We start from the raw sequence: 21,131 nt of genomic DNA, 5'->3' as shown, positions 1-21,131 counted from the left end.
TTCATATTCTTATCACAATACTCCATCATTTGTAGCTTTCATCTGTTGATGAAGTAATGTGCTTTCTTCAAAATTCATTTACCAGATAACTGCGTGTCTTCACAGATTGCATGCAAAGCAACGATGTTCCATTATGTGTAGCTATGAACTGTCTTTATATTGGTTATAATTTTGCTTCTATGATACTGATCCATATATCTGTTTTTACAGATTTCGAAAAGAGTGAACAACGTCGTATTGAAGCAGAAATGGCACATTTTGCCAAGCAGCTGGAGGATGAAACAAACAGAGAAAAGGAAAAGTATGAACGCAATATCGAAACACTCAGCAAACGTAAAGAAGATTTGATCAGGGAACGCAAACAAAAGATGAAGGTAGGTAGCAGGTTTGATTGATCATGTATCCCCTTATAACACTAAAATAATTTTCCATTATTTGAATCTGTTCCATTGCTTGCTTTTGAGGTGAGTATGTGGACGTTAATGTTTTACTTAGTGATGCACGCCTTTTGATGATAATTATATAGAATCAGCTTGCCTCAAAATTATCTGAACTATATATAGAAAGATTTGTAAAGGGAGATAATCTCAAACCCTAGCAATATAAAGAGTCATTTAGGCCATAACCAGTTACTAACTAAATGACAAATATTTTCATAATCTGAAGTAATATTATCTGTATTTTGTTGCAGGAAGAGATTGACAAACTGAAACAAGAGGGTGGTTCAGAGGAAGAACAGCGCCGTCTGATAGAACAGCACGAACGTGACCTTCAGAACATCCTCAACAAGATGGAGGGAGACAAGATGCGACAACAGAGCAACCTCCAGGAACGTCTCAAAAAGAGGCGTGAACAGAGGATGAAATCTAAGGAAGCCGAGATCAGAAACAACATGGAGGAGAGTAAGCGTGATCTGGAACAACGCCAGAGGAGCGAGACCAACAGGATCAAGGCTGATGAGGTGGGTTTATCATTATTCGTACAAAGAACTGCCTCTTTTGCTCCCTATCCCCCACCCAAAAATATTGTTCATACAAAGATTTCTCAGTCTTGAAAGTTTACCGATTATGCAGTATCAACATTTACCTCAGTTTAAATTAGTAAGTCAATATTCTCAGTATTCTATATTTTATAAATCTGCTATTTGTGTTTTCCAGGCATTGACTATTCAGGAGAGTATGAACATTGACCAAACCATGCCAATGACTCGGCCTAGTACTGTTGGTAAGGCTGCTAGCCGACCATCCTCCCCCATAGTTGAACGGGACGTACCCGTTACCACGGCACCCATGCCTCAGTCCTACCAGATGGCAGCACCTCTAAACGAGGCAGAATTGATGACATTACTGATGGCGTCACCTATGTACCAGAAGCTTGAACAGATCAAGAATTCTGTGGAGAATGGAACCCACAAATCTCCTAAACACAAAATGGAGGAAGGTTGGTATCCATGAAGCTATTGGTATTCAACCAAGATCAGTAGTCGACTATTGATCAGATTGATTTGCTATTCGTGAATTATTTTTGTATTGATTGCATTTTCGTTTAGATAATACAATTCAAAACGAGTGATAACTGCAAGATTTATTTATTCTTTTCAGATACTTTCATTCTTTAAATGAATGTTATTTCAAGCTTTCCATGTCTTTATTTATAGGTGAAGGTTATCAAGACGCCAAGGATGCTGAATGGGGACAAGACGGAGATCTCAAACCCGTAGATCTCAATACCCTGAATGCTCGGACGTTTATTGTGTACAAGTTCGGCTGCTTCATCACACAGCTGGTCTCTTCGCGGTGTCGCCACGCCCCAGTAACCATACTCCTCGCCGAAAAGATTCCCTCTAACAAACAGTTGTCGCGTAACCCGTTCAGGAACTCGTTCCACTACGACGCTAACAACAGGATCCTGTATGTGCGTATAGCCAGACTGGAGACCGTTGGCGACTTCGTCGTGGTTCTGGTACACACTCTGGCACACATCAAAGCAGGTAAGGAAACCTAACTTTAACTTTTATGACCTCACCCACCAAGAAATGGGAACGATAGTGTTATCCGTGCCTTTTGTATCCCATCCTGTAACGTCTCAAACCGTCTAAATTTCCGATGAAGTTGATACAGTGGTCACAATTCTTAATAGCATGCCTTGTCAAACGCTTCTGTTTTGTATCAAAACGCCATTTTAGGGCTACTTTACTGTTATTCCTCAGAAAGTGTTTAATCTCTCTGTACATTCCATGATACGCTAAAGCTAAGTATTCTTTTCGTTTCGAGATAAGTATGCATTCGTATGAATCATTCATTTTCATTAACAGGTGATCTTAGAGATGACAACAACCCAGACTTCATTCGCGAGTATCACCGTGCTCTGGCAGTTGTCTGTGACGATTTGTTCTTCGCCCGATACCGCCGTTCAACGACCTTGACCCAGGCTCTCGCTCACACCAACAGTGGTGTGAATGTAGAACAGGCCGCCCTCCAGTTACTCCAAGCCATGTTCGGCGACTGTCGCACAGAGGACGAGAAGATACAAATGGTGGAGGATCTCCTCGACGTTAAGCTTCTCCCAGGCACAAACCTAGAGGGCGTTCACTTCAACAAGGACAGGATACACGAGAGGTATGGACAAGGCTCTCAAATTATGATTATGGCTCCCACCCCTGCAATAAAGCCTCTTGTCGTCATGGCGTCAACAAAATTTCTATTTCCTCGGCAAAATTTTAATATATTTTTTTCAACACACTTGACTGGTTTTACTCTAAAAGATGCAAACAACGGAATTTTTGTTGAAAATATCACGTAATTTTTCATGAAAAAACTGACTTTCAGACGTAGATTTCTTCGAACTTATTTCAAAATGGTGGGATATTATAGTTGTAAAATTGCAATAAAACGTCGAGGTATGAAAGAAAAATACTCTTTCATGAGTGGATATGAAGGATAGGGATATTCTACCCTCGGGATCACAAAATGTTGCAAAACCCTCGGCAAGCCTCGGGTTTTACTACATTTTGTGACCCTCGGGTAGAATATCCCTATCCTTCATATCCACATATGAGAGAGTCTTATATCATTACACATGTATATATGCTCAATGTTGGCCTAAGTTTAGATGTAAAAACCCTTGGTAAATCATGCCTGGCTCTGTATAATTTTTCTCTTTTACTTTCTATATCCAGATTATCCAAGTATTCCAGTTTTTCGTCCACAAGCAAGCTGCAGAGCATGCTGGGAAGCATGGAGGATAAAATCAAACAGGCTAAAGGTCAAGGTTCAAGCCGAGGTGTTGACCTCCAATTGGCTTCCCTCAGTCAGAGATATTCAACTGCTGGTAAGTTCCGGATTGATCAAATGTCCATTTCTGCTTTTATAGTTGTGCAGAGACCTTATTGTAAAAATAATATTTAAAAGAAAATATTCATTGGAAACAAAGAATATTTAAAAGAAAAATTGGAAACAAATTAATGGTTGGACATGTTGAGATTCCATGCCAAATAAAAAAAACCACTATTAACTATGTGTAAAGGCAAGCATTTTAGCCCATTGTCTGACACTATATATAGTATTTTTATATGTTGTATGCTTTCTATTTATTACAGGTACAACTGTGTTAACGAGGTTACCTCCCTTCCGTTTCGTCACCGCTAACATGACTGGACAGGCCCTTTGGGACACTTTCGCAAACAATGAAAACAACAAGGATGATACCCCAGTGGCAACAGAGCCAATGGCAAAAGACACACTGGTAAGTTCATTAGAGATTAATTAGGAAATAAATTTGTATCGGATTAGATTAACAAATGTTCGTCATGTTGTTGTATTGGATGATTATAACCCTTGAAATGAAAAACAAAATGTATAAATGAAAAGGTTTTGAATGAAATGAAATGCATTATATAAAAGTTCCAAAAAAACTGATGAAATTTGTCTTGAAGCAGACATTTTATATCTAGATAAAGTAGATATGATTTTGTCATCATGATAGTACAGTATTTGACATTTCCAAATAGTATTGGGCGTGAAGTTATTAAGTTGGGAAGAGGGATGATGAAGTAATGTATCCATTCTTTTTTATATAGCGAATCATTATATGTCCTGTATATATAATACATTCACATTCTCTCTTACAGGAGACGCTTCAGGACAAATATGACAATTTATGTGCCGATTTCTCAACTGTCTCCCATGAACTTGTTGACCTCCAAGAGGAGGTTAAGGTCATGGAAGAGGAACAAGCCAATAAACCCAAATCTGCCATGGCCAGGTCTGGAGAGACTTTGTCGGAGATGAAATCTCGTGTGATAAAATTAGAGATGGAAAAGAACAAGCTTAATGATCAAATGAAGGCTTGTACACGAGACATTGAACAGAGAAAGTGTGGCCCAACGCCGCACGAGGCCGTGGCGGTGAAATTTACCGACAGTCAACAATCAAAATCAAAAAAGAAAAAGTAAGGACATTATCATACGTGACTCACACATGTGACACACGAAAGTGTGGCACATTAAAGACTCAAGGACAGACTTTGTGATACGTTGATACCTCTATAGGATCACAACACACGGGCATGACCATAGTTTAATTATCTCCACCGACATTGTTATTGTTATTATTCTGAACTCTGAAACTTGAATTGTTATGTCAGATCAGGATATTTTTTCTTATATTATGTTATTTATGTTTATAATTGTTAGTATGCAGTAATTATTTATGTCTATATCTTAACATAACAATTTTATGTGTTTATCATTTACTCACAATATTATCATTTCATCCAGCCGTCCATACTGATTATGTAAACAATCAAAGATGTAACTTAACCACTTTTTGGAGTATCTCTCTACAGTAACGAAAATGTACTAAATATTCGTATTCTGACTTGATATTTCAGATTTAAGTCTCAAAATTGCTCTTTGTAATATTGCTTTAGATTTTTCATGTGAACAGTTTCAGCTGTAGCATTTAGTCATAGAATCACAATACTGACTCCTAATATGTAATTAATCCTAAATTTATATACAAATTTACTGCTGATTTTTTGATTATATATATTTAATTAATAATTGGACACCTCATTAATTTTATGAGAAGATTGTTTTGAAATTGTTATAATTAACAACCATATATATATTTGGTCTAAATTGTAGTAGCTTTCCTCTCTATCACTATGGTTACCTGCGTACTGTTGCTATGGTTACGTGTATATTGTTGCTATAGTTACCTTTGAGGTCACTGTGGTTATCCATATTTCGTCCATTCCAGAGTTAGTGATTTAGATTAAAAGCAATCTGTGATATAACATTGAGACTTACCCATATTGTATTGACAAGAATTTACTTTTTCTACCACTTTATACTTGTTTGTATTTTCAATGGCTACCTTCAACAAATGTAAATAAGATTATTCCTGTGTAATTAAATGTAACTAATATGCAAATTGATACAAATGTTGTTATACATACTCTGGATATTGTTTAATATTTTTGTCAAACTTTGTAATTAAATTGTATTTAAATTAATTGAAATCAATTTTCCCGTCCAATGTTGTATTAAAATGTATATATACATGTATATGCTGCACAACCATTATTTTTTGGTTTATTCAATTTATATTTTAACAAGTCATCCGTCCAAGTTGTCAGGTTAAAATGTGTTTAATTTTTATTCTGCTTGAACATTCCTTCTAACTAGCTACGAAATCTGTTTTCAAGTATGAATATGTTGGTTCCAAAAAGAACAAGAAAATCAAACAATGAATTCATTTTTTTAGTATTCCTTATTTTGAAGCTTTACATGCAGGTAAAAGTAACTCTATTTTGTACATATTTTATATAAAGAGAGGAGGGCATTCTTTGTGTTTTATGCATGAAGAAAGGGAGTGTTTTATCAATAATAGTTGTCGTATCTTTATAAAGCTTAACCTAAGATATATACTTCACAAATGTACAGATTCTACAACGAATAAAAGTCAATATTAAGAAATATGTCACTCGTTTAGGTGTATGTTTTGTATAAAGCTACCTGGGTGATTCTCGTTTGCACCTGTTATAATTTTCTGACACCCTCACGTGGTCATTGTTTTTGTTTACTAGCTTAGGTCTTTTTTCTCACTCCTTATTTCACTAACTGTGCAATATAAATATGTGCAAAATTACGGAACACTACACTGAAGTGAATAGGAGACCAGCAGACTTAGTCTATGCCTCTTCATTTCGTTTATTTATTTATTTATTTTTATTCATTATTTTTTTTAATTAATATTTTGCAAAATTAGTAAATAACTTGTTTTTATTATTACTATAACTTTTCTGGATTTCTAGTGAGTGCAATGTAGAGTCAATTGCCCATCAAACAAGTTTTATGCATATGGTACTGATCTTTCATATTGAACTCATTTGATAAAAAGTATATTATTTTGATTATTTCTTGTGATTTATTTATGCTTCCAAAACACAAGATTTTTTTTCTGTAATTGAATTTTCTATAGTATCCCTACAGAAATGAAACATAAGTTTCATCAAATCTGACACTCTGTTATTGTTTTTATTCCAATAGCACTATTACTAAGGCCAATTCCGTATATATTTGGGTTTTTCTTACCAATAGCTAATAAGAAATATGTCCATATACAATTTCAATTTCACATTCCTGAGATTACTTCAGTGTAGTGTTCCTAACTAAGCCTTTTGTCTTCGATGTACAAGTTGCTTTGACCTTTCACAATATTTGTACATAAAATAAACTGTACACGTTATAACGTATATACATGGATGACTCATCTAAAACTAACACCATTTAGTTACTGTTAGCTGAAACAGTTCACATCATTCATTACTTTGAATAGATTCAATAAAATAAATATTTTTGCATCAATACTGTTGGTTTGTATTATTTCTACAATAGTCGACTTGATAAAGTTGTTTAAGTCTGAATGACTCTGTAAACATACGTATTAGACACATCTCATATATAAAAATCCTCTAATACTGAAACATGAACAAATTTGTCGTATTTACCCGAAGGGTCAGGATGACCAATTGTCATCATGCACCGTCCGTCGTCGTGCGTTGTGCGCCGACCGCCGTCCGAAAACTTTTCATTCAAACGACTTCTTCTCAATAACCAGAAGGCCAAGGGTACTCATATTTGGCCTGTAGGTTGCTGGGATGAAGGGCTACCAAGTTTGTTCAGATGAATGACCTTGACCTTCATTCAAGGTCACAGGGGTCAAAAAAGCTAAAATCTTTAAACGACCTCTTCTCAAGAACCAGAAGGCCCAGAGTACTGATATTGGGCCTGTAGAATGCTGAGATTAAGGACTACCAAGTTTGTTCAAATGAATGACCTTGACCTTCATTCAAGGTCACAGGGGTCAAAAAGGCTAAAATCTTTAAACGACTTCTTCTCAAGAACCAGAAGGCCCAGGGTACTGATAATGGGCCTGTGACATGCTGGGATGAATGATGAATGGCTACCAAGTTTGTTCAAATGAATGACCTTGAACTTCATTAAAGGTCACGGGGGTCAAATAGGCTAAAATCCTTTAAACAACTTCTTGTGAATAACCAATAGGCCTAAAGACCTTATATTGTGCCCGTGATATGCTTGGATGAAGGGCTTTCAAGTTTGTTCAAATGATTTACCTTGACCTTCTTTTAAGGTCCCAGGGGTCAAACAGGCTAAAATATTTTATTTTAACAACTTCTCATAAACTTTTCATTCAAACGACTTCTTCTCAATAACCAGAAGGCCAAGGGTACTCATATTTGGCCTGTAGGTTGCTGGGATGAAGGGCTACCAAGTTTGTTCAGATGGATGACCTTGACCTTCATTCAAGGTCACAGGGGTCAAAAAAGCTAAAATCTTTAAACGACCTCTTCTCAAGAACCAGAAGGCCCAGAGTACTGATATTGGGCCTGTAGAATGCTGAGATTAAGGGCTACCAAGTTTGTTCAAATGATTTACCTTGACCTTCTTTTAAGGTCCCAGGGGTCAAACAGGCTAAAATATTTTAACAACTTCTCAATAACTGAAAGGCCCAGGATACTCATAATGGGCCTCCAGCATGTTTTGATGAAGGGCTACCAAGTTTGTTCAAATTAATGACCTTGGCTGTCTTGAAGGTCACAGGGGTCAAATAGGTGAATGTCTTTAAACGACTTCTTGAGAATAACTAGGAGGCCCAGAGACCTGATATTTGGCCTGTGACATGCTGGGATGAAGAGCTACCAAGTTTGTTCAATTGAATGACCTTGACCTTCATCCAAGTCACAGGGGTCAAATAGGCTAAAATCTTAAAATAACTGTTTGTGAATAACTAAATATAGGCCTAGAGACCTGATATTGAGGTTGTGATATGCTCGGATGAAGGGCTATATCATATTTGTTTTTAAAAAATGACCTTGATCTTCATTCAGGATAACAGGGGTCAAAATGACTAAAATCTTTAAACGACTATGTTGTATTGTACCAATAGTCAGATGACCGGTAAGGCCCACGAGCCTCTTGTCTGCTTTACGATATGAAATTAAATTTCACACATCCATTATTGATCAAACGTTAGAAATCAGTATTGCATTTTATATTTTGTGCCAAAATAAGTATGTTTGCAGTAATAGGACTTGGTAATGTGATCGTTCAATGTATTTTCAAGATGATCGATATGTTTCGGATGTATAATTCTACATAAGTTGGGATTGTACGTAAATTTCAAAGCACTTTATCAAGGCTTCCTTTCTTAGTGGCTAAATTTTAAAAGTATTGTTTACTCACCAAATCCATTTGGTCTCTGCTCAACAAGAGTTGAGGTCAAACAATTCTTGAGAACAATCCCCTATAGTCACAGAATTATGAACATGTGCAGGGTCCACGATTGTGGTATCTTTTGGCAGATCCTCACGTGCAAGTTTCTTTGATCCGTCTACAATTCTACGGGGCTATCTTCTTGGCTTGAACGACTTTATGAGGAGCATGAAAGATCTACAATTCTACGGGGCTATCTTCTTGGCTTGAACGACTTTATGAGGAGCATGAAAGAAAACGTATGCTCACTTGCGCCAAACACTGTAAGATGACAAAGCGTCATATGCTTATCACAAAAGGAATTACTACAGGGTTGATGAATATCGCGGGGAAATGTCATTCAAATTCAACTGCCGTTGCTCCAAGTTCTATTTGCCCATGAGCTTTGAGAGTTTATCTCCACAGCTTTCTTCCTTTCATCAGCCTGAGCACTGACCTTTTCTTTCTCTGATGGCTGATGTTCTCCACTGCTGTCTGTGCAGGGATGTGATTCTTCCTCTTTTTCCTCTTATAGAGAAATATTTATGAGGAACAAATAATGTCAGGTGTTATTTGAAACATGATAAAATGACTTCCTCCCTTTGCTGATAGGATCAATCACACCCCTGCTGTGTTCTGACTATGTCATTGTGTCTCAGCCTACTTTCTGCCCACTCCGTAGCCCTTAAATGTTTGTTGACTACTTCCCCCTTCCCTAACATTAACGCCTCCTTTTCAACGTCTGGGGTGTCATGAAAAATCTGGTCTTTCCAACCTTGAATTCTTACTATTGCTATGGTAACTGTGACTTAGACCGTCTACTGTACAATCCTGTACTGGTGAAGAAAGTAACACGATACTTCAAGTCATCGTCTCAGATTGCTGTTGATGGTTCTGTCTAAGTCTTCTGTGGTTCACCAATCTCAGCATACTGACTGCACATTGTTAGACGTTCCACAAGCACTGAAAAGTAAATTATCCTTCCGCGTTCAGTAGAGGAATTGTCCTGAATTGCCCAATGTCTTCTCAGTTGTCCTCTCTGTGTACAAAACATCCGTCCATTTTCTGCCAAAATTCAGGTATGCCCACTTCCTCAATTTAGCCTTAAAGTAGATAAGCTGACGCCTTTTCTTTCCTGATCATGTACGACTTGCACCTCCTTCCATGAATCATGCAAAATTGGTATGAAAAGCATTATTGACACGTTGACTACGATAGTTTTGGAACACTGTCTTTATTAAGCACTCTCGAAGAAATTATATATAGAGACGCTTTCTTACATTTTCTGACACTTGTAGACTTTAAGACCTATCACCAAACATTTACCTCTGGGTTAAGAGATGGTTGGATAGTTCCCAGTTGATGAGTGTAAGTCGATGCTTTTGTCTGGTACTCCGCATCCTCCCCACTCCGAAATCCTGGCGCACTTTTAAATGAAAATGCTTTTAAAAGAACGTAAAACAAATGTTGGTAAAACCTTACAATAACATCATCATATTTCTTCTGTAACGTTTCCACCCGACGCTCCTCGGCTTGCAGGCTTCCAAAATAGTTCACGACTCTTTACCCAAAGCAGTATCTCATTACATCTGATTTCGCTTCGCACCGCTAGAATACCATGGACTGGATTTTCGCATTTCGCAATTAGATGGTCGAATTATTGTTTTGTCCTTAAAGTCTTGTCCATTTCGTTCACAGGTCTAGCAAACGACAAAACTTGTACAAAATAAATGCACATGGAAATGGTTAAATAAGTGTTTTACTTCTATGTATGTATACGATATATTAGACCTAATATGATGTAATGTTGATATATATTGGATATTCATTGACAGCATTCTGTTAGGGGATTGTAATGATTGTTTGAATGGTGCATTATAAGTGATCAAAACCTTGGCATACACATTATATATCATGAATATCTTTTAATGTACACAAACAACAATGTCCCCTCCCCGCCCCTATCCCGGTTTTTTAGTTGTGTGTGTGTGTGGGGGGGGGGGGGGGGTTGAGTAGGTAAATACATAATGTATAAGATAAAAGAATAAATCCCCCCACTATATAAGTTGATAAAGCTAGTACAAATTCTAAATACCATGTTCATATATATATATTACTTAAGCAATGCAGACAAGTCCTAACCATATAAGGATGTATATATCAGATTATTATATAATTCTCCTACATACATTGTACTTTAATATTGTAAGCAGTTCAGATCGTGACATACTCATAGGTTACCTTATCTATTTTAGGATTTAATATTGACGTCACACCCGGATGTGTTAAAATACAAGGGATATCCCCATGGTAGCATATGACGTAATCAGTCTATGGATTTTACCCATTCGTTTTCAAAATGAACTGTAAGATAGGGAAGTATTTGTTTTAACTGGAAACTGTAACGTATATTTCGGTTTAACATTATATATACGGAGATCGTTTTAATAGTCGATGGTCAAGTGTTTATTCTTGGAAGGACTATTTTAATCTGAATCCAGTTATGGCTTTATTTTGGAATTCCAGCCATATTAATATTTCTGGGCGAACTTGAAGAAATGTTTTATTGTAAAACAGACGTAATCTATATTATTTCTCAGTTTTGCTACGATCAGAATTACTTTGATTTTAAAAAAAAATTGTTCTGAACTGGCACAAAGACCTCTTGGTAAGTGTCTCTCTCTATATATATATATTTATTGTTTTTGTTTTTTTGTTTTTTTTTCCATTTCACTTATTTTCAAACCTGTATATGAAGGGAAAATACAGAAATTTCTATTATAGACAGGCGTCCTTTATACAGAGGTAAATCATGTGTAGTATATTGCTCCCAATGGGGCTGATTAGTCTCCTTCATATACAGGTTTCTTTTATATAAAGGTGTCAATGATAACGGGTTTTATTGTATATGGACATGTTCGTATAATTCTTCGCTGGGCCATCGTACATCAACATGTAAAGTGTAATGTTTATGTTTGTGAAAGTTAATCAGTTAATCATAAAATCTACAAAATATGATCAGTGCATATTAGGCTATGGAAATGTTTTTTTTTTTTGTTTTGTTTTTTGTTTTGTATGACAAACCTCTGCCACAAGTAGCGACAAATTGGTGACCCCGAGAAACACTTGAACTTTTTAATGGGTATCGTTTACTTTTACATCAATTTATAACACCCATTGTAACTTGGAAAAATACATATATTTATAAGTAATTGATCTAAATAACGAGATTGGAGTCTATAGAATAAGTAATTGCAAAATGGCAAGATTTGAAGATCACAAATTAATTAAACAGAATAACATGATAATGTAGTAAAGTTTCATTTGCTATATACCCAGTATAGACGCGTTTGTTTAATTACATAATGTAAATGTGCGTTTGCACACACCAAACGCATACAGTGTGTCTGTAGAACACTTAAGAGCTGATATGAACTGTACATGTCCTGTATTCGAACCTCGTGTAAAACTTATAAGGCAATGACTTGAATGTTCCTTGCAATCTACTTTTACACTGTACAAGTACATGTAAAATGTGCATTAATTTTAGTACTATTTCCGATATCTATAAAAAATCATAACACTTGATATAATGTGATCTCGCATATTCAACATCATTTGTTGATTTTTATCAGTATATTTAATTTTGTAAATACATGAAATTTATGGTATATATCGGAACTCTGTGTTCTTTCTTGTCTATAATCTACTTTCACTTTCTCCTCCCCTCCTCCCCCTTCCCCACTTCCTTTCCACTAAAGCATGCGCAAACCAACTTCCGCCTACACATCGTGTTGTGATCAGCATAATGAATTTTCACACAAGGTTATGTTCTTTGTGTTTCAAAGAAGCCTACATTCTATAGAAGTGTCTGGTGAGAGTTATTGTGACCTTTGAACATTCAACATGCCGCAGGTAAAGGTTGTAAAATATCGAACTCCTTTGTTAAACCACTATTTGCCATTGTTGGCCAAACGTCACGGGCCAGTTTCAGAGTCGAATTGATTGTGCTGAAGTCAAAACGAATTTTGTTATTCGGATTCTGTCATCACCTGCTCTGGTTGCGATGTCATTAGTCCTAGTTAAGTATATAATGACGAAAAGTGCCATAATGCCAAATCGGCAATGCCTCTTATGAATATAAGCCATTTCAATGTTTACGTGTGAATAACAGTTTATAGTTTATCAACCGAGGCCTGCACGGGGAATTTTCTCTCTGCTGGACCGTGGAACCGCGGCTTGCGACGTATTAGACAATATATGTGTGTAAGGAAATAGTTTCCTATGCTAGTCATTTGTTCCATGAAAATGAGTTTCATTTGTAATCATTTGACAAAAGTCATAAAAGAATCCGTAATTAAGATTTCTTTAGGAACTGAGTGTGACGTTCTGTCATACAAAATGTAAAGTAAACAATCTTATAATAGCCCTAGAAAGATATTACAAACAGTATGCTCCAAAAAACGGCAAATAAAAAACAAGTCATGAATGAATGAACTATAGTTGCTGGGCTTGTTAATTATTTTAGTGTAAATTACATTTCAACCCTGTGTGGTTTCTATTGTTGTAGCGTAAAAAAATATCACCTTCTTACAGAAAAGTCAGTCAGAATATGATATCTTTTTCGTTACAACAATAGCTACCCCATGTGAGAGCTTTTCAATAGAAAAATATGTAAAACCTAACTCGTTTGGTTAACTCAGTACCGTGCCATAATTGTCAGCAGGGATTTTCTCTGTTACATGTTATTTTTTAGCCTAAAACCCGCCGGGATCAGACTTGATATTTGAACAGAGCTTGCGGACGTGACCTCACTTCACGAACATGTCTGCAAATATCAAAACAGGTACTCCGGTAAAATTCTCTTAACGACGATTCGATCTAAATCGCGCGGAGTCTTCTGCCAAAAATATTTTTATCGCACTTGAAATTGCTTAGTTGCATTTTCATGTGTCATGTTAATTGGATATTTATGTTCCTTTACGCTTTTTAATTCACGGAAGCGAAAATCACTATTAAATCAAATTAAATGTGTATTTTTATGTTGTTATTTTACTGTATAAAAAACGAACATATATTGAGATTGAACAAACGGTTTGTCGGGAAACTGATAAAATCGATGGTCAAATTGAATAGTTTGAGGGATACGGTGACTAAGTTACGGCTTATTCATTTTTCAGAGGTACCGAAGATTGGAAAACCATCTGTATAAATCCAGGTTGTCTGTTGGTGAGATGAAGGACTCATTTTCTACTTTAAAATCAAAAACCAGTGAATTTGGGACTTATAGAGTTTAGCAAAATGCTGTGTATATCAAATTATCAGTACTTTTATAACAAAAGGTATGATACACTTTCGTTATACCCTAATCAGAGAGATGATGGTATCCCTTACGATAAGGTGATGCGGTTGAAGCCATTGAACAAGGGACATGACAAACTAATTCAGTAGCCCGTCAGCTATTCTATGATTTGTTTATTGAAGCCACACTGGCTTGTGGACTTTGACGGAGCAACAGACTGAGAGGAGTTCCAAAGGCAATGAAGGAGGCGCATCGGCAAAAAGGAGAGATATGTAAGAATAAGTTGCTAAGATGTCGACTAAAATGTACAGTGTACGGTGAATTATTCTATAGTCAGTTGATGCCTAAAAACATGACAAAACATGTTTTTCAAGACCTTAACTTCTTCCACTTTGTTATAAATTATCTACCGTCTGACAATGTGTACTTTGCCTTGAGTATCTAACTTTAAAATCAAAAATATTGAATTATTAGCAAAAAATGCTGTGTATAAAAGTTAAACAAATTATAATTATTTTAGGGACAAAAAAATTACAATTCAAGCCTAACAAACAATATACACTTTAGACTACCTATTCTTACCTTGGAAAAAATCATAAACTGTTTCTTTTCTAACTTTAAAATCAGAATGCTATGATGATATTCCCATACAAATTGGCATGTAGCCTGAGGATTCACAACTTTAATTTTGATCTGAAAAAAAAGTAAGTGTGTTGATGAAATTTTAAAGTGTGCTGATAAAATCATCAAACTAATTTTGTTCCTGGTCTAAAATTCACAAATTAACACAGATCTCTTTCCTATTTAAACTTTTGTCGAAATTAAAAATGAAGTTTTGATTTCAAATTTTAAATATGTGAAAAATAACTTTTGTTCATACAGTTTGCTATTTTAGTATGTTTGTTTTGTCTCTTATATCTGACAATCTTACAAATTCTTAAGACTAGTTAGCGATTTAGAAAACAATTTTCTTGTAACCAAGAGTTAGAGGTTTTCGATCCGTCTTATTTTGAAACTATTTAATTTTTTTTTAATCTTCAAATTATATTCTACCTTGATCTGCCAATTTTATTATATGTAAGGATCAATATTTTAATCAGAATAATTAAAAAGTAATGTGCCATAAAATTTAATCAGATTAGACAAGTATCCAGATTAGACAAGGTCCAGTTTTGACAGGTTTCACTGTAAAAAGGCATCACCTTTAATTATTTTTATTGCTTAATAAAACACTGTAATTTATATTGCTTACCTCTGAGATGTTCCATAAGTTCAATCACTTACATTGATATTAAGGTAACTTGTAGTTTCACAAATGTCTTCTTCAATATTTCCGTTTTAATTTTCTGTCCCTATTATTCACAATATGAATGTTGGATGGCTTTAACTAGAGCACCTAATTCATCTGCTGGCTTCAATATTTCCGTTTTTCTGTCCCTATAATTCACAATATTAATGTTAGATTGCTTTAACTATAGTACTGTACCTAATATATAATATGTTGCTATATAAGGCCATTTGTTGTGTCAAAGTGCAAGTTTTTTTTCAGAAGTTGTTTATCATACATATTGATTAATTATGATGAATTCCTTGGTCCCATGAGATTTTAATTATAATCATATTTTACTGTACTATATAAGGTCATATGTGGGTTCAGAGTTGATAAGAATTACAAGTTTTAGTTTGCATCATTCAACAAAAGTTTTAAATTGCTATACTTAATTCAATACCAAATGATATATTCATTAGTTATAATTATCATTGCATGATTAAACTTCCAGAGTTGAATATTTGTATTATACTATTGTATGTGACTTGCCAAAGATAGAACCACAGTAAAAGTTTGTATCCTATGCTTGACCAAACTTTCATATTTGAGCTACATTTCATTATCATCATTTATGTGAAAGTGATTTCAATACATGAGATGTTAATAATGAAATATATTAATGAATTCTTGAATTTCAGTTGTTGAACTAATTTGTATGCTATGACAGGTGACACATTGTGTTTGCCATATGTCATCCATAACAAGCTTTAATAATATATGGGCATACACCCTTATTGCATGTGAAGTCTAGCTTTGTGGTTAATGTTTCACACTTCTATGGTTTGAATCACTTTTGTGGTTTTATTTAATAGACATTTGGGTTTGTTTTGTCTGTGGTTCAGTCTGGATTGATATTATAAAGTACATGTTTGTATTAGAAATTCTCTTAGTGTATCACAGCTGTCAGGGGTAAATACGAACTTATTTTATTCAGTGGTCAATTGTGACAGAACCATCAGGTGGTTCCTCTTAATTTTAAGCATCCTTGATACTCCAGGGGTAACTATCACTGCAGACATTATAGCGATACTGCCTTCAGTTTTACTATAAGATAATCCAGTGTGGATTATAACACCAGTGATACTGATAGTAAACCCCCTGAGTATCGAGGATGAATTTTATGTGGCCAAAAATGCATCTTCATTTCTAGATCCAATCAGATAAAAAATTATTGATTTCTGGTTGTCCAAATTTTAAAGGACCACTCATCTGATATTTTTTGTGGTCCTTCCAATATTTTGGTGGTCTCGAGCCACAGGTATCAACCCCTGGTTATTCATAGAGAGATTTAATTATTATTTCTTGATACTTTTACCATTTCTTTATACATACCGGTATTCATGTATTTTCTTATTTGTTTTTAGCTCATTTTCACCCAGAAATTTCCATAATGGGACTGGTCTAGTCTTTGATTTAGAAGAGCCTAAATTTTTAAATGTGTCTGCAGGGATGATAGGCTATTTATGCTATGTAATATCAGAATCTTTGCATTGTTAGAAATTAGCATGCAACCCAGTTATTTTTTCTTAGGTTTTCTTCTTTTTGTGATTATAAAAATTGTAGCTTTATTTTGCCCTTTCTACAACAACTTGTTTTGATTGTTATATTGATATGATAAATCAGTATAATATAGTGTGTTTATGTTCTGATTTTGTTTTTCAGCCAATGTCTGTACAGGTAAAGATAGAACTAGGCCACAGGGCCTCTGTGCTGCGCAAAACCAGACTGAGAATGGCTTCACCCACGATTGGACTGTGTTTGTCTCCGAGGGCCTGACGGTTGTGATATCGCTCACTTCATTGAAAAAAGTGGTGTTTAATCTTCATCCAAGCTTTTACAAACCATAAACGAAGTAAGTATTGTGGTCTTTCATAGACACTAGCTTGGAAATGAATGTCTTTTTATACTAATCTCCGGGTATAGTTTTAGGTATATAGTAATCCAGGGTTTGTATTAACGCCATTCCCATAAATACATATTTAGGAATAGAAAGTGAAAGTTGTGTTGCAATTACAAAATGGCACCCTATCTTTTTCTGATTTTTAGAACGAACTCCCAGTGCAAACCCTGGTAATTTTTTGTCATTATTTGGAAAACAATTAAAGATTCTTTAACAGACAAAAGACAACGTTTCTCATATGTGATGACTTCATACTACTTTTTATCCTATTTGCCTAGAAAATGAAAATCATTGAAACAAACTTGTCATATCTTGTCTGTGACACTAGTACTAGTATTGATCGATTTAATGATGCTTGAAATATTTTCAAAATTTGGTTGATGCTTGAAATATTTTCAAAATTTGGGTTCATTGTTTTATTATCCAAATTTGAATTTCTTTATTTACAGTGAAGACATCGCCTCCTTACTTTGTCTCCGAGTCTGGATATGCTGGCTTTATCTTGCCAATAGACATTTACTTTAAAAACAAAGAGGAGCCGCGTAAAATCCGATACGGACTATGATCTGTTTATGAGAATGGCTGATAATCCTCCTGTAAAACCATACTCGATGCGAGAAAACTCACTTTCCAAAATCCTACGGAGGAATTCAAGAAAAAGCTGTTGGAAGCTGGAGGGGTATGTTTTCAAATTTCCACTAACATTTCAAAGTTATTGCACAAGATATATATTATATTTATATATATGTACTTAAATGCTATGTGTAATATTGATAAAATATATATATGGAATTCTTTTTGAATTGATATTTAAAGATTTAAGGAGAGTTTTTGGAGGGAGCGTAATACACTCACCTAATCTAAAAACTTTTGAGAAACGTTTTGGGATAGTGAAGAAATGAAATTCAAAACAACGCCAGTGTAACGTCACAAGAAAAACTTGATTTATACACCATTTGTATTTAATGAGCATATGTACTACGATCTGAATATAGAGACATGCAGAGTGCCTCTGCCTTCAGAATAAACTAAGTTAAACTAAGTTAAAGATAGAAAGAAAAGAAACATTTTAAAGGAAAAGCAATGGTATAGTCCATCACATGACACCTGGTGTAGTATGATATTTTTGACCCCATGGTTTAAAACGACCCTTTGTCAGAAAGAGATATCATTATGGTGAAATGACCTCTCCCTTCCTATGGTTAAGAGAACTTTCTAATACTTACTACAAAATATCGATAATGTCAGGATGACCCTGGGGTCAATATACCATGATTGAAAATTCCATACCACACCGACACTTATATTGTCTAGTTTTACTCTCTCTCTCCATTAATAGATAATTTTCATTAACACATGCCATACTCATGCATTTTCTACTTAGATTTCATGTTTTCTGAGAGGGAATATTTTGATATCTTGATCATCAACAAGGATGATATCATTACAGATTGGTGTTAGCCCTATACGGTGAGAAGGAGAGCTGGCCAGTTTACCGACTTGTTTGGTCCACCGATCCAGACTGACACAGTCAAGAAGTCAAAAACACTCAAATAGGTACTCGATCATCGTAAATACAGAAGATCTTAAATTCTGTGAACCAACTTTCTTTTATGGCTACTAAATTTCGCAATTTCTCGTTCAAAACAAGTTCGAGAAGATTAACATTCGCAGATTTCAAAATTGGACGGAAATTCCTTTATATATACAGTAAAACCCCTATCACTCGAAGGGGGTGGCTAGGTCACGAGGGAAACGGGGTTAAATTGATAGCAAACATATTAGGTTAAAAAAAAACAATTATGTAGGTTAACATAATTTTAGTTATTTGAAAATGCTTACAAAAAAGCCCTCTAAATCTATTTAGTCTGTTCTTACAGCAAGAGTCAATTGTCGATTCACAGCAGGAGTAAGCGAATCGTCATCTAGGTCAATGTACATAAATCCATATATGGCCATCAATGAGTACATTTTCTATTACTTAATTATCACAAATCATGTAATGCATTTACAAAAAACATTACTCACATAAAGTTATTAACCAGCATAGTTTCAGATATATGAAATGATAGTATAGATATCTATTCTGTAATAATCGTAAGGTTGCAGAGTGTGTTCAAGAAAGTAAAGTTAACAAAATTATATTATTAAAGGAAAAAGATACAGAATACACTGAATAAAATGTACTTTGCATATTGTTTGATCATTACTCCGTATTTCGTTTCATTGCATATACAGCAAAGTTCGTAATTACAGCTGAAGAGAAATATCGAATGATTAATGCCTTTTCTGAAATGTTCAAATAAAGTTAGGATCATTACAACGACTTGGGATCATGTAGGTAGGATAACTAATGACACAGTTAATCCCTTATTTATCTAAAGGCTTGATTACGCCACCTCTATAAACACAAGATCATGAGCAATTATCCATGTCGGTCGTTGCAGTCAGGGGTGACACAGGTAAAAAAAAGCACAGGGTCAAACACCTGTTTAACGAAAAAATGGGTAAATACTATGTATTTGATGAATCGGGGACATATTTCTGTTTGAGGAATGAGGGGTATTCGACGAAATATGCTGTTCGAGGCTAATCCAGGGTTTTGTTACTTAGACTTATAGGGACACGGTCGGCACCGTGACGACCCAGTTGGAAGAATAGGGGTATCTCGAGGAATCTGGGTTCGAGTTAGAGGGGTTATACTGTATATATGTTGTGTATTTATTAGCAAAGAATAACTTTCGCAAATTAAATTTGATCGCGAAATTTGCTAAAGTAAAAAAGCACACGAAAGAAAGTTGGTTTACAGTTTTAAGTTGTTAAGTTGACTTTTTTTTTTTTTTTTTTTTTTTTTTTCTCCAATCATCTCGATACTCCAGGGGTTACTATCTCTGACGTTATATACACCCCTGGACTATCTGATTATAAAACTGGATGCAGTTCAAAAGAAAAATATTGACCAAACAAACAGGCCTGCAGAGACTTTATTTGAAGGTTACAGAGAGAGCAACTACCCCGACTTCAAAGCCAACACATCTAACCACAGTGTATCGTCTTCTCATTTCCTTTGATGTGTATCAAAACAAAGGATCAAATTACCAGTGTCTACTGGTGCCTACTATTCATGATCAGTTTTATTATAAGATTGTCCAAGGGTTGATAAAATGTCAGTGAAAGTAACACCTGGAGTATCAATGAAGCCTTTCAATATGATTTTTATAAACCAAATCTCAGATATTTTATTCAAACACTTTGATATTTATTTCACATTAATTTTAAATTAAATTAATATAGTTATGTAAATGTCTTAGGGCAAGATGGTCTGTGAATAAAGTTACTGATTGTCGTTGTCTGCTGGTGCTTAAAGTCCCATTATGCTTTCACAAACTTTGCTAAAATATACATAACATCCCTTATGAAAAGGTTCTTCATTTGGTTTCTTTACATTGAAGATAAATACGCAATAATCAATTTAGTAAAGAATGCTCTTAATATAGAACGGGTTGATTTGCATAGTTAAAAATACCTAGTTCGGTTTAGTATGTGTTCGATTACCCGGATATATGTAAACAGAAACACGCCGAAGGCCGAGACAGAGGGCAGTTTTGAGGAGGAAAAGAAGTGGAGCAATACAATGTTCTATAATTGTTTAGTATATGGGATACAAAAATATTAGATTCCACAGATTATAAATGTTTCCTGGGTGTCAAAGGTTACATATAGTTTATATAAAGCTTAATTACAAAATACGTATTAATCGAAATATAGTGGATGGTAAATAGTGAAATGCATACGTGGGGCTCCATGATGGGGTAATTTT

The 21,131-nt window shown here is 35.0% G+C and overlaps 2 protein-coding genes and 1 pseudogene across 2 annotated transcripts in view; all 3 read left to right on the top strand.

Moving 5' to 3' along the window:
• Positions 1–6,871, top strand: part of LOC138333147 (mucin-19-like) — a 134,070-nt gene extending 127,199 nt beyond the window's left edge. The window contains exons 100-107 of the mRNA XM_069281319.1: positions 211–374; positions 692–961; positions 1,158–1,440; positions 1,658–1,990; positions 2,315–2,618; positions 3,179–3,330; positions 3,599–3,744; positions 4,130–6,871. Of these exons, the coding sequence (XP_069137420.1) occupies positions 211–374; positions 692–961; positions 1,158–1,440; positions 1,658–1,990; positions 2,315–2,618; positions 3,179–3,330; positions 3,599–3,744; positions 4,130–4,453 (1,976 nt within the window). The 3' untranslated portion in view covers positions 4,454–6,871. The remainder of the gene's footprint in view (positions 1–210; positions 375–691; positions 962–1,157; positions 1,441–1,657; positions 1,991–2,314; positions 2,619–3,178; positions 3,331–3,598; positions 3,745–4,129) is intronic.
• Positions 6,872–10,872: 4,001 nt separating this feature from the next.
• LOC138333146 (protein AF-9-like) overlaps positions 10,873–21,131 on the top strand; it is a 70,090-nt gene continuing 59,831 nt past the window's right edge. Inside the window, exon 1 of the mRNA XM_069281317.1 lies at positions 10,873–11,447. The gene's annotated coding sequence lies outside the window, so the exon portion shown is untranslated. The remainder of the gene's footprint in view (positions 11,448–21,131) is intronic.
• Positions 17,077–18,868, top strand: LOC138332538 (protein AF-9-like; annotated as a pseudogene).

The sequence above is a fragment of the Argopecten irradians genome, chromosome 10, assembly GCF_041381155.1.
Source record: "Argopecten irradians isolate NY chromosome 10, Ai_NY, whole genome shotgun sequence".
Lineage (NCBI taxonomy): Eukaryota > Metazoa > Mollusca > Bivalvia > Pectinida > Pectinidae > Argopecten > Argopecten irradians.
Note: the sequence above shows the minus strand (reverse complement) of the source record. Positions and strands in the feature narration are given on the sequence as shown.